A 13034-nucleotide genomic window follows, 5' to 3' on the forward strand; every position below is an offset into this window, starting at 1 on the left:
AGTATAAGAGTAAGGAAGTCTTGCTACAATTGTGCAGGGCTTTGATGAGACCACACCTGGAGTACTGTGCACAGTTTTGGTCTCCTTATCTAAGGAAGGATATACTTGCCTTGGAGGCGTGCAATGAAGGTTCACTAGATTGATTCCTGGGATGAGAGGGCTGTCCTATGATGAGAGATTGTGTAGAATGGGCCTATACTCTCTGGAGTTTAGAAGAATGAGAGGTGATCTCATTGTAACATACAAGATTCTGAAGGGGATTGACAGGGTAGATGCTGAGAGGTTGTTTCCCCTGGCAGGAGTGTCCAGAACTGGGGGGCATAGTCTCAGGATAAGGGGTAGACCATTTAAGACTGAGATGAAGAAGAATTTTTTCATTCAGAGGGCTGTGAATTTTTGGAATTCTCTGCCCCAGAGGTGCTGTGGTGCTGAGCCTTTCAGTATATTCAAGGCTGAGATAGATAAATATTTGGACTCTAGGGGAATCAAGATCAGGCAGGAAAGTGGAGTTGAGGTCGATGATCAGCTATGATCTTATTGAATGGCGGAGCAGGCTCGTGGGGCCGTATGGCCTACTCCTGCTCTTACTACTTATGTTTTTATGCTCTTATGTTAATAACTGCCATGTACTGAAAGCTTCTAATAAGTCCTACAATAACTCCAACAATCTGTCACACTCCAAAAGCATCCTTTTTTAAATAGCTGGAGCTTCAACAGGTGTGGCTGAATTTGAGATGACGTGCTTCATGCTCCTTCTGTGCCACCTCCACCTGCTCCTGTTCACTTGTGCTCTATAGTTCACCCCAGTGTGCTGCCTTCAAATTCACTAGATAAATACCACTAGTTAAAGATCTGTCTCTCTGATTAAAAGCTCCTGTTAAAATGCAAAATTTTTCATGCCCACAAGCAGTCCTCTATATTTATTCTTGTTTTTTATATCCATTGAACCATACCTCCTGATTTATATCTAAACTGCCTCTGCTTTTTTTTGTGTGCCTTTAATCCTGAAGAAATATTAGATATAATAAATTGCAATAGTCCAATTGTATTGAATACCCATTTTGGCATTCTACATATCAGTATTTCCATTGATTGCTTTTCAGGACTGCTTCCCTCAAAGCTACCCAATCGAAACTACAACTAAACTAATAGGATTGAGTATATGTCATACAACTGAAATTTATAACCTAAACTAAAATGTAATGCTCTTAGGGAGGAGGCTCGCATGAAGATTAATGTCGGACATTTTTTGAGGTAACCAAATGGTTGAACTGTATAAAAGGCCAATCTATTGAAAAATACATGTTATTAGTTTGATCAATATTATAACTGTGATCAAGATTTTATTAATTTGTTTATTGTATATTACATTTCAGGAATACATCTTACTGTGTAATGGATGTTTATCGTATACAAGTATTTCAACTACCCCATGGCCAGTGCTTTCATAGCAATTTACTTGAGCTGACTCGGGAAGAATCCCCCGCTTCTATAGAGATTCATTGTACTGAAATCGAAGACTATTTTCAACAGTTTCCAGTTCTGCAATGGTTCAAGGTAGGTGTATCAGGCAACGTGTTTATGAAAATGGAACAGAAAATGTAATATGTGTTTTTCTACATTTTATACCACAGATTAATTGTTCAACCCATGAGATAACACTCATTGTGAATAATTTTCATGGAACTACAGGGCAAATTCAGCAAGGCTGTGCTCCTGGGCACAGAGCCTTGTTAGATGGGCGTGTGAGTTGAGATAGGACTGTAACACCACAGCTCTGATGTTCCCTATGGAAATTCGGGTGACCCTTGGTCATCTGCTGGCACACAGGTAAGTGTGTGTGGGGTGGAAGGTGGCATCCAGGGTAGGAAAGGCCTAAATTTTTCTTGTAGGGCTCGGAGGATCATTCCTGCTCCTCATGCTCCATATATGAAAGTAAAAAAACTTGCCTTGAATGACTTCTTCTGCTTCCGATTCTCTTCTCACTTGACTTTACCTGGCAGAAAGCCGCAGTAGCTTCCTCACTCAGGTTGCAGTTAAAATCAGGGTTGGGGCCCGATGACATCAGGCCTTTATTGCCTGTTCACAAGAGTAGGTTAAAACTGAAGGTGATGGGATCAATGTTCCCCCTAAGGTGCGCAGGCCGCTCGCCAGCTGTTGCCGCTGGAAGAGATACCACATACCAAATTTAAAGGGCCCTTGCAGGGAAAAGAATATTAGAAGGAACAGGATCTAAGTGGGACGTTGGCAGGTAAGTCACCCGGTTGATTTTAACTGCCCCAGAGAGAGTTATTCCTTATGCTAATGTTTTTCTTTTTAAAAGGAAAACATACACCAATCCCCCCGCCTCCACCCCATGGTGGTATTGTCAAAAATTCCAAAATGTGATAGATGTTTTGTAAAACCAATGCCATCATATAGCATAAATTAACAAAAACAAAATACTGCGGATGTTGGAAATCTGAAATAAAAAAAGAATATGCTGGAAAAAACTCAGCAGAAACTTTGACCGGGATTTTGCTCACCTCGGCGGGTCCAGGGTGGGTGATGTCGGTGGTGGGTCGCAGCCCCGCTGCTGACTCCATCTTGCTGCTTAAAATGATTTTACGTTGATTGGGCTTGTTAAGTCCGCTCAGCGCATTTCCCGGCCAATTAGAGGAAGTGGGTCTGGTGATGTCATTCATGACGCGTCATCAGCTGGTTTCCTTAAAGGGACCATGGCCAACTTTCTTTTGACATTTGTGCTGTCATGTTCTACAGCATTGAAGTGCTGCAAATACTGACAATGACTGCACAGAGGTGCAGGGCTGCACCCAGGTTCTCTCATGACTTCCTCCATATGCTTATGGAGGGAGTCACAGCACGCAGGGAGGTCCTCTTCTCTTCCCATGGGCGGAGGACACCTCCCCAGGAGACCAAAGCAGCCTAGTTGCACATGGCACGGGAGGGCGCAAGCAGTGATGTGGTCAGGAGGACCTGGGTGCAGTGGCGCAAACATTTCAGTGATCTCATTAGATCACGAAATGTTAGTACAAAGCCACACTCAACCTCATCCTGCTGTGCCTCTCATCACATCCCCATCACTCTACCTTCCCAGCCCTACTCCTGCACGTCCTTACTCACACCAACTTACCTTGCACCTCCACCCATCCCTCTCTATATACATATCACATCCCCATCTCACTAGCCACCTCTCACACTCACCCTCATCCTAGTGCAATCATCCCAACTAACAACACACAAGGGTAGCCACTTGGGTGTTTTATCCAATGTTTATGTAAAGTTTCTATTAATGTGCTGTCAAACATTGAAATCTTTATTTTCAACACTTTCTGGTCTTGGACAGATTTGTGTGCACCTTTGGATGTGGCTTAGTGAGTTGCAGTGAATGGTGAGACATAACGGTACCCCCCACAATAGTGATGAGTGTGAAAGGAATGGCTTGGGCATTGTAGGGATGCTTTATGGTATTGGTGTGGGGTGGTGCCAACCTGGTGCATTATGTGATAGCCAGGGTGTATAGCGTAAAGTTAATTAAATCTAGCCAAGATGAGGCCATCCCTGACCTCCCGGGTAGCAATGTGCTCAGATGCTGATGCCCTCTGTCCTGTGCAGCATCAGGTGATTGCGGAGAAGGTTGGTGTTGGTGCTGCTGGTGTGCCTGGTGTTGCTAGTGTTGGGGCTCATCGTGGTCTGATTCTGAGGACCAAGGTGAGACAGTATAAATGGCACCCATGCTGGTGGAATAGATTGCAGGTGAAGTACAGATGACAGAAGCGATCTGTCAATGGTGAGAGAGGTAATGAGGTGAGACTGGATGGAGACACTTGCAGTCTGCTGAGTCTGTTGTGGAAATGCAGTGAGGAACAGCTTGTGTTATAATGAGTTTAATTGGGTCGCCCGCCACTGCCTGTCAGCTCTGCTCTGCGCTGACGGACCTGACATTGGGAAAGGCGCGTTGCGGTGGGTTGACGGTGGATTCCCGGCCCGCTGTCAAAAAAAACACTTTCCCACCCGACTCGCCACCGATCCTGCCCGCTGACACCCCAGAAAATTCCGACCAGAGTTTATGTTTCAGGTTGATGACCTTTCATCCGTTCTAAAGGTCATCTCTCTCCATAGATGCTGCCTGACCCGCTGAGTGTTTCCAGCATTTTCTGTTTTTATTATAGTATAGATAATATGTGAATAGCATAGATGCATTTACGGGGAATCTAGAGAAGTACATGAGGGAGAAAGGAATAGAAGGAAATGCTGATAGGGTGAGATGAAGTAAGGTGGGAGGAAGCTCATGTGGAGCATAAACATCGGTATAGTTCAGTTGGGCCAAATGGCCTGTTTCTGTGCTATAAATTCCATGTAATTGTATTTATTGATAGCATAGTCCTTGTGTAACAGTGCATTGGGTTGTTGGCATTGCTTTGCATATGCTGAGAGCAATGCATGTTTGGTCTTGGTCTCTGATGTTCAATCGGGTATGTTGGATGACAAGGGGCACTACCAGTGGGGATTACTTCCCTTTGTCTTCTACCTGTCTTTTGTTGGATTCATTTGACAGTGGAATAAAATAGGATAAAATGAAATAAAATAAGATAAAATAAATAAAAATGATACTGAGCTTTAAAATAATAAAACTCAAAAAAAAAAAAATCACCTCCAAATTGTCATTATTGTTTGTTGCTACATTCTTCTGTGATTGGGGGTCCACCTCCAGTTGCTTTTCTTGCTTGCATGTAATCTCTTTAATAGTTTTCTTAATTAAAACTTTTTCTGACATCATACTAATTTCTTTTGGTGTGAGATATTACATTTATTGTTCTAGTAACCTCATCACAGAACACTCTGCACAATTATGAATTGGGAAGATGTGGTAATGTATTCCTGAAAATACAGGCTCTGCACATTGCCACCTCCACCATAAAGTTTTCTCCTGTTTCAGTATACATGGACTTTTTGCTCAAGATGCCATTTTATGATTTGTTCTATCACCATTGTGATGAGGTGGTAAATTACAGTCATTAGCAGCCTTGTTTCCAGCTCATTATGTTATTTGTAGAGGGTTTTGGTTTGGGGTTTGTGTCTGGCCAGTCAGTCGTATCTGAGCTGCTCCAGCCCCGTGTGGTTCGAATTGCTTCCCCTTTGGTTCTGACCACCGGACTTATTTACAAGTAGTGATATAGACAAACGAGACCAGTGGTTCGGTGCAAAGAAAACCAATGTTTATTAAAATAGAAAATCACTATGGATGCAGCACAATTACACTTAACGGGGGAGGAGAAACGGACACATCGAGGGAAAATGACTAAAATGACACTTTAGCAATTCCCCTTAACTCCCACCCTTTACACCTATCTAGATTATCTTGTGATGGGCCAGAAAATTGATGCTCACCAGTCTAGGATGTTGAAACACCTGCTCCGTGCCCTGTTGCCTGCCGATGTTTTAGGTTTTCACTGCCCCAAAGCAGTGCTACCCCAGTAATTCAAACGTAACTGCGGGTATCCTACTTCCCTGGACGGGCTCTTCGGCGACGATCTTCTCGCTGGGTTGATGGTACGGCAGGGCACTGGAGGCGAGGCGGGAGAGAGAAAGAGAGAGAGATGGCTTCCCGAGGGACTAGTTATACCCTTCCCGGTAGCCCTTATCTCCTGCCAGATCAGCTCGTTTCTTTTGTCTGATCTGGACGTGTTAAAACTCATACAAAGGGTACCGATCTGGGCCCATCGACCTGGATGGCCAGTTAATCGGTTTTAAACGTCTCATCAGTGTTCCCCTTTGTCCAACTGGTTTCGTGATGGGGCCATTCCAGTCTGAATGCCCCATTGATCGTTTTGTAAACAGTGTCGATGTTCTCTAACGAAGATCTGAAATGCAGCTAAGCTTGTCCCATTACATATTGAATAGGCCTTGCCTGCTCTTGATTGCTTCTACAAACAACCTTGATGGGTTTTAATCAGAGGCTCGAATGCCACTGGGTTTGCTTCTCATGCATAAATGCAGAAGGTCTGTCTGCATTCAAGTTTCTGGAAAGTTCCTTCTCACAGTCATCGGAATCCAAGTTTGTGAGTCCAAACTGAAACTTACAGGCCTTGGCCATGAGGCTGACCGCAGCATCTTGTTGAGCCCTGGATTTTAAACTCAGTCCAACCAGGGTTTCTTTACTAAACCAAAAGTAAATCTTCGGGGGAGACATGAAATTTGCGAATCCTTTCAATTTACCACTGATCGCTGCTAACATTCAGCGGTTGGATGGCTTAACTTCCCATTGCCAGTAAGTTATGTATGAATTGGAAAATTACATTTTGCTGACTTATTGAAGTTATAGGCCAAAATGCCTTGATGACTGATAGTTTAAAAATAGGGCAATATGCACTTTTAACATTCATTTTCGTTTCAGGACTGTAACCCTATTACAGTTGACAATAAAAAATACTCCGATAATGACAACCGGCTTTTAATTAGAGATGCAAATGCTAATGATAGTGGAATGTACACGTGTAAACTTGAATATGAACACCTTGGCAAGAGGTATAATGTAACAAAGACAACAGAATTAAAAATGAAAGGTAAGTCAATTGGTAAATTTACCAGTCTTCCTCTCTTCCTCCTACCACAACGAAGAACATAGATTTTTGAACAGTATAATCTGTTTTACAGAGCCACATGGGTAAATATTAAGACAAGTGTTTGCGCTGTTATGTAATTGGTAGAAGAGAAGCAGTGATAGATACCTGGGAACAGGATGCCTGCTATCTCAGCTGTAGAATGGGCCAAAAGAAGATACTGTAACATAAGAGGATTGAAGAAAAATGTGACATATGAAATGAATTGTTATCTTATGTGCATGAATTCACAGAATACAGTGCTAAGAACTGGGATCATTGGAAGTATAAAATCAAAGTAGTTTTGTACCCAGAATTTGTTGTGTGTGTATTTCATGTATATTTGATATCTGGATGAATTGTCTAAAGTGCAAATCTTTACAAATATGAGCTTTTTAAAATAATGTAACCATTCAACAGTTCAACAATACTAACATCTACTCTGTACCCACAATGTAATGTGATCTTTAGGAGACAGGTATTTTATATTGAGGTATGGACTTGGCAAATGAACCAAACTGCAGGAACCCATGGAATGGAGAGAGAAGAGAGACAGATGCTTTTGTGAGTTGGGGCTAAAGAAAAGAGACCTTCAAAAGAGCAAGAGAGAGAAAGAGACTCTGTTCAGGGATAGGCTGGTGGAAGACAACAGGGGGAGAGTTCCTTTTACAGCTTCCACTCATCCTGTTGGGGTGGGGAAGGGGAGAGACAGAAATCAACCCTACTGAGGAGCTAAGAGAGGGGCAGCTATACCGTTCTAGGATGTGTTGAGAAAAAAAACCTCCTGAAGAGTAGAATAGCCTATTGAGGAGTAGAGAAATACCCCACTGAGGCGAGGGAGATAGAGAGAACCCATCGAGTGTGCAATCTGCAGGAATAGGAGCGAAGAGAAAAATTGTTGTGGGGGCATCTCTGACTCTGCTGGGAATGCAAGGATGTTGCTGTCTGTGTTTGAGAGCTCACATTATATAACACTGCATCCTATGACTCACCCGCTAAGGAAATATGCAGCAGAACCTCTCATGAAAGAAACCATAAAGCTAGTCATAGCATCTCTCACAAATGTGATCATATTATTCAAATGTAATCAGGTTATTGCAAAAAAAATTAATTTTTTAATTAAAAAACTATTTACACCCCTGCTTTGGACATTAGACATTTCAGTTACTGAAAAAAGCGGTGGAAACATTTGAGCAGTTTGTGGAACCAGATGGTCAGATTGCACAATCATAGGGAGCTATACTTCCACTATTCTGGAGGGGGAGGGTGAACAGCCAGTTGTCGTGGTGCATATAGGTACCAACGATATAGGTAAAAACCAGGATGAGGTCCTAAAAGCTGAATATAGGGAGTTAGGAGGTAAATTAAAAAAATAGGACCTCAAAGGTAGTAATCTCAGGATTGCTACCAGTGCCACGTGTTAGTCAGAGTAGAAATAGAAGGATATTTCAGATGAATACGTGGCTAGAGGAAAGGTGCAATGGGGGAGGGATTCAAATTCCTGGGACATTGGAACCGGTTCTGGGGGAGGTGGGACCAGTACAAACTGAACGGTTTGCACCTGGGCAGGACCAGGACCGATGTCCTAGGGGGAGTGTTTGCTAGTGCTGTTGGGGAGGGTTTAAACTAAAATGGCAGGGGTTTGGGAACATGTGCAGGGAAACAGAGGAAAGGGAAGCAAGGATAGAAGCAAAAGACAGGAAGGAGAAAAGCAAAAGTGGAAGGCAGAGAAATCAAGGGTTTAAATCAAACATGGCCACAGTAAATAATAATTCTAAAAGGTCTAAGAGTGTTAAAAAAACAAGCCTGAAGGCTTTGGCCTAGAAATTCATTAAGGCGCTGCCAGCTTTGCGCCCAGTTAACGCCTAAAGGGTGATTTTGCGCCAAAAATGAGTTTGCGCAGATATTCAGCGCAGCGGTATTGGCGGCGGTAGCCGTTAGCGCTGCGCCGGCACTGATGACGTCATCGGTGTGCGCAGTGCCCCGGTTCCGCCCCGAAACCGCGCCGATCCCCATATTTAGTTGCGGCCGCCTCCTCCGAAGCGGCCGCAAACAGCGACCAGAAAACGGGGCCATCCTGCTGCCTTAGTGGGGCGCTTTAAAGCGGAAGGTGCGGCCGGCCGCTTTTGCGGCGGCCGCCTGCCCGCACCTCCTTCCCCGGCCTCCTCCACCCCCCCCCCGCGGCATTGCCGGCTGCTTTCCGCGAGCCCGGCACTTCTCCGTGGTGCCGGGCTCATTTGCCGGCACTATCCAGCGGCGATCTCCCCGTTGCAGGCAGCTCCCCCTTAAGAGAAGGAGGAGGCCTGTAGTACCGCAGCCTGCCGCTGCGCAGCGCCTGGCGCAGCGGCGCCAAGAGCGCTGATATTCAGTGTCAGCGCACCAAGCGGAGGCGGGCACACCCTGGTATAGTGCCCGCTTCCGAATTGGGGCGCTAACAATGAATATCTGACGATCGCTATAGGCTTCCCGCCCAGCGCTAACTTTTGGGTGCTAGCCAGCTGGCGGGGCCATAGTGAATTTCTAGGCCTTTGTGCCTTAATGCGAGGAGCATTTGTAATAAGGTGGATGAATTAGCTGCGCAAATAGATGTAAACGGATATGATATAATTGGGATTACGAAGACACGGCTCCAGGGTGACCAAGGCTGGGAATTCAACATCCAGGGGTATTCAATATTCAGGAAAGACAGGCAAAAAGGAAAAGGAGGTGGGGTAGCATTGCTGGTTAAAGAGGAGATTAACACAATAGTAAGGAAGGATATTAGCTCTGATGATGTGGAATCTATGGGTAGAGCTGAGAAATACCAAGGGGCAGAAAATGTTAGTGGGAGTTGTATACAGACCCCCAAACAGTAATGCTGAGGTTGGGGATGGCATTAAATGGGAAATTAGAGACGTGTGCAATAAGGGCACAGCAGTTATCATGGGTGACTTTAATCTACATACTAATTTGGTTAGCCCAATCTATAACAATATTGTGGAGGAGGAATTCCTGGAGTGTATACGGGATGGTTTCCTGGACCAATATGTTGAGGAACCAACTAGAGAGCAGGCCATTTTAGACTGGGTATTATGTAATGAGAAAGGATTAATTAGCAACCCTGTTGTGCGAGGCCCCTTGGGGCAGAGCGATCATAATAGTATCGAATTCTTCATTAAGATGGAGAGTGAAGTATTGGACTCAGAGACTAGGGTCCTGAATTTAAATAAAGGAAACTATGATGGTATGAGGCGCGAGTTGGCTAGGATGGATTGGGGAACGTTACTCAAAGGGTTGACGGTGGATAGGCAATGGCAAACATTTAAAGATCGCATGGGTGAACTACAGAATTTGTTCATCCCAGTTTGGCATAAAAATAAAACAAAAAAGGTGACTCAACCATGGCTAACAAGGGAAATTAGGGATAGCATAAGATCCAAGGAGAGGACATATAAATTGGCCAGAAAAAGCAGCAAACCTGAGGATTGGGAGCAGTTTAGGATTCAGCAAAGGAGGACAAAGAGATTAATTAAGAGGGGGAAAATAGAGTATGAGAGTAAGCTTGTAGGGAACATAAAAACTGACTGTAAAAGCTTCTATAGATATTTGAAGAGAAAAAGATTGGTGAAGTCAAGCGTAGGTCCCTTGCAGTCAGAATCAGGGGAATTTATAATGGGGAACAAAGAAATGGCAGACCAATTAAATACATACTTTGGTTCTGTCTTCACAAAGGAGGACACAAATAACCTCCCAGAGATGTCGGGGAACATAGGATCTAATGAGAGGGAGGAACTGAATGAAATCAGTATTTGTAGGGAAATGGTGTTGGGGAAATTGACGGGATTGAAGGCCGATAAATACCCAGGGCCTGGTAATCTACATCCTAAGGTACCTAAGGAAGTGGCCCTCGAAATAGTAGATGCATTGCTGGTCATCTTCCAAAATTCTATAGACTCTGGAACAGTTCCCATGGATTAGAGGGTAGCTAATGTAACCCCACTATTCAAAAAAGGTGGTAGAGAAAAAACAGGGAATTATAGACCGGTAAGCCTGACATGGGTAGTGGGGAAAATGCTAGAGTCCAGTATAAAAGATGTAATAGCAGAGCACTTGGAAAACAGTAACAGGATCAGACAAAATCAACATGGATTTACAAAAGGTAAATCGTGCTTGACTAATCTACTGGAATTTTTTGAGGATGTAACTGGCAGAATAGATAAGGGAGAACCAGTGGATGTGGTGTATTTGGACTTTCAGAAGGCTTTCGATAAGGTCCCACATAAGAGATTAGTGTGTAAAGTTAAAGCACATGGGATTGGGGGTAAGGTACTGACTTAGATAGAGAACTGGTTGGCAGACAGGAAGCAAAGATTTGGAATAAACGGGTCTTTTTCCAAGTGGCAGGCAGTGACTAGTGGCGTACCGCAGGGATCGGTGCTAGGACCCCAGCTATTCACAATATATATTAATGATCTAGACGAGGGAACTAGATGTAATATCTCCAAGTTTGCAGATGATACAAAGCTGGGTGGGCGTGTGTGCTGTGAGGAGGTTGCCGAGAAACTCCAGTATGATTTGGGCAGGTTGGGTGATTGGGCAGATGCATGGCAGATGCAGTATAATGTGGATAAATGCGAGTTATCCACTTCGGTGGCAAAGACAGGAAGACAGATTATTATCTGAACGGCAATAGATTGGGAAAAGGGGAAGTGCAATGAGACCTGGGTGTCCTTGTGCACCAGTTGCTGAAGGTAAGCATGCAGGTGCAGCAGGTGGTTCAGAAGGCAAATGGTATGTTGTCCTGCATAGCGAGAGGATTTGAGTACAGGAGCAAGGAAGTCTTGCTGCAGTTGTACAGGGCCTTGGTGAGACCACACCTTGAGTGTGCAGTTTTGGTTGCCTTATCTGAGGGAGGATGTTCTTGCCATGGAGGGAGTGTAGCGAAGATTCACCAGACTGATACCTGGGATGGCAGGAATGACATATGAGGAGAGATTGGGTCGATTGGGCTTATATTCGCTGGAGTTTAGAAGAATGAGAGGGGATCTCATTGAAACTTACAAAATTCTAACAGGACTAGACAGACTAGATGCAGGAAGCATGTTCCTGATGGCGGGGGAGTCAAAAACCAGGGGTCACATTCTAAAGATAAGGGGTAAGCCATTTAGGGCAGAGATGAGGAGGAATTTCTTCACCCAGAGAGTGGTGAACCTGTGGAATTCTCTACCACAAATGGCAGTTGAGGCCAATTCATTAAATATATTCAAGAAGGAGTTTGATATATTTCTTAAGGCTAAAGGGATCAAGGGATATGGGGAGAAAGCAGGGACAGGGTACTGAATTTGGATGATCAGCCATGATCTCATTAAATGGCAGAGCAGGCTCGAGGGGCTGAATGGCCTACTCCTGCTCCTATCTTCTATGTCTCTATGTTTCTATAAACTAGCAGCTATTGCATGTCACCATTGAAAATATCTAGCACAGTGGCATCTATAGAATGGGATTTCAATCAAATTATTATGTTATTATATATCTCAGGACATAAAAACATATTTCTTATATATTTTAACATTTCTGGTGTAGAAACAACATTTTACAAAATTTTCTAAACCTATAGAAAGAGCACAGTGCACTCATGACTTATATAAACATTTATTGAAAAAAGATAAAATACTAAACAACAAATTTAAAATAACACAAATCCCTACATCAGGCTTGAAATATATGGGCCCCAAAAATCTGCAGGCCTTTTTTAAAATTTGTTTATGGGATGTGGGCATCACTGGCAAGGCCAGTATTTAATACCCATCCCTAATTGCCCTTGAGATGGTGGTGGTGAGCCACCTTCTTGAACCGCTGCAGTCCGTGTGGTGAAGGTACTCCCATAGTGCTGTTAAGTAGGGAGTTCCAGGATTTTGACCCAATGACGATGAAGGATCGGCGATATACTTCTAAGTCAGTATGGTGTGTGACTTGGAGGGGAACTTGGAGGTGGTGATGTTCCCATCTGCCTGCTGCCCTTGTCCTTCTAGGTGGAAGAGGTCGCGGGTTTGGGAGGTGCTGTCGAAGAAGCCTTGGCGAGTTGCTGCAGTGCATCTTGTAGATGGTACACACTGCAGCCATGGTACGCTGGTGGTGGAGGGAGTGAATGTTTATGGTGGTGGATGTGGTGCCAATCAAGTGGGCTGTTTTGTCCTGGATGGTGTTGAGCTTCTTGTGTGTTGTTGGAGCTGCACTCATCCAGGCAAGTGGAGTGTATTCCATCATACTCCTTACTTGTGCCTTGTAGAAAGTTAAAAGGCTTTGGGGAGTCAGGAGGTGAGACACTCGCTGCAGAATACCTAGCCTCTGGCCTGCTCTTGTTGCCACAGTATTTATGTGGCAGGTCCAGTTAAGTTTCTGGTCAATGGTGACCCCCAGGATGTTGATGGTGGGGGACTTGGCAATGGTAAT

At 44.1% G+C, this 13034-nt stretch overlaps 1 protein-coding gene across 1 annotated transcript in view; it reads left to right on the top strand.

Annotated features, from left to right (window-relative positions):
• LOC147111753 (interleukin-1 receptor type 1-like) overlaps positions 1-13034 on the top strand; it is a 127640-nt gene that overhangs the window by 80147 nt on the left and 34459 nt on the right. Inside the window, 2 exon segments of the mRNA XM_085998294.1 lie at positions 1377-1557; positions 6398-6566. Of these exon segments, the coding sequence (XP_085854420.1) occupies positions 1377-1557; positions 6398-6566 (350 nt within the window).

Source organism: Somniosus microcephalus, chromosome 10 (assembly GCF_052327205.1).
Source record: "Somniosus microcephalus isolate GS21.2 chromosome 10, FLI_Smic_1.0, whole genome shotgun sequence".
Classification (NCBI taxonomy): domain Eukaryota; kingdom Metazoa; phylum Chordata; class Chondrichthyes; order Squaliformes; family Somniosidae; genus Somniosus; species Somniosus microcephalus.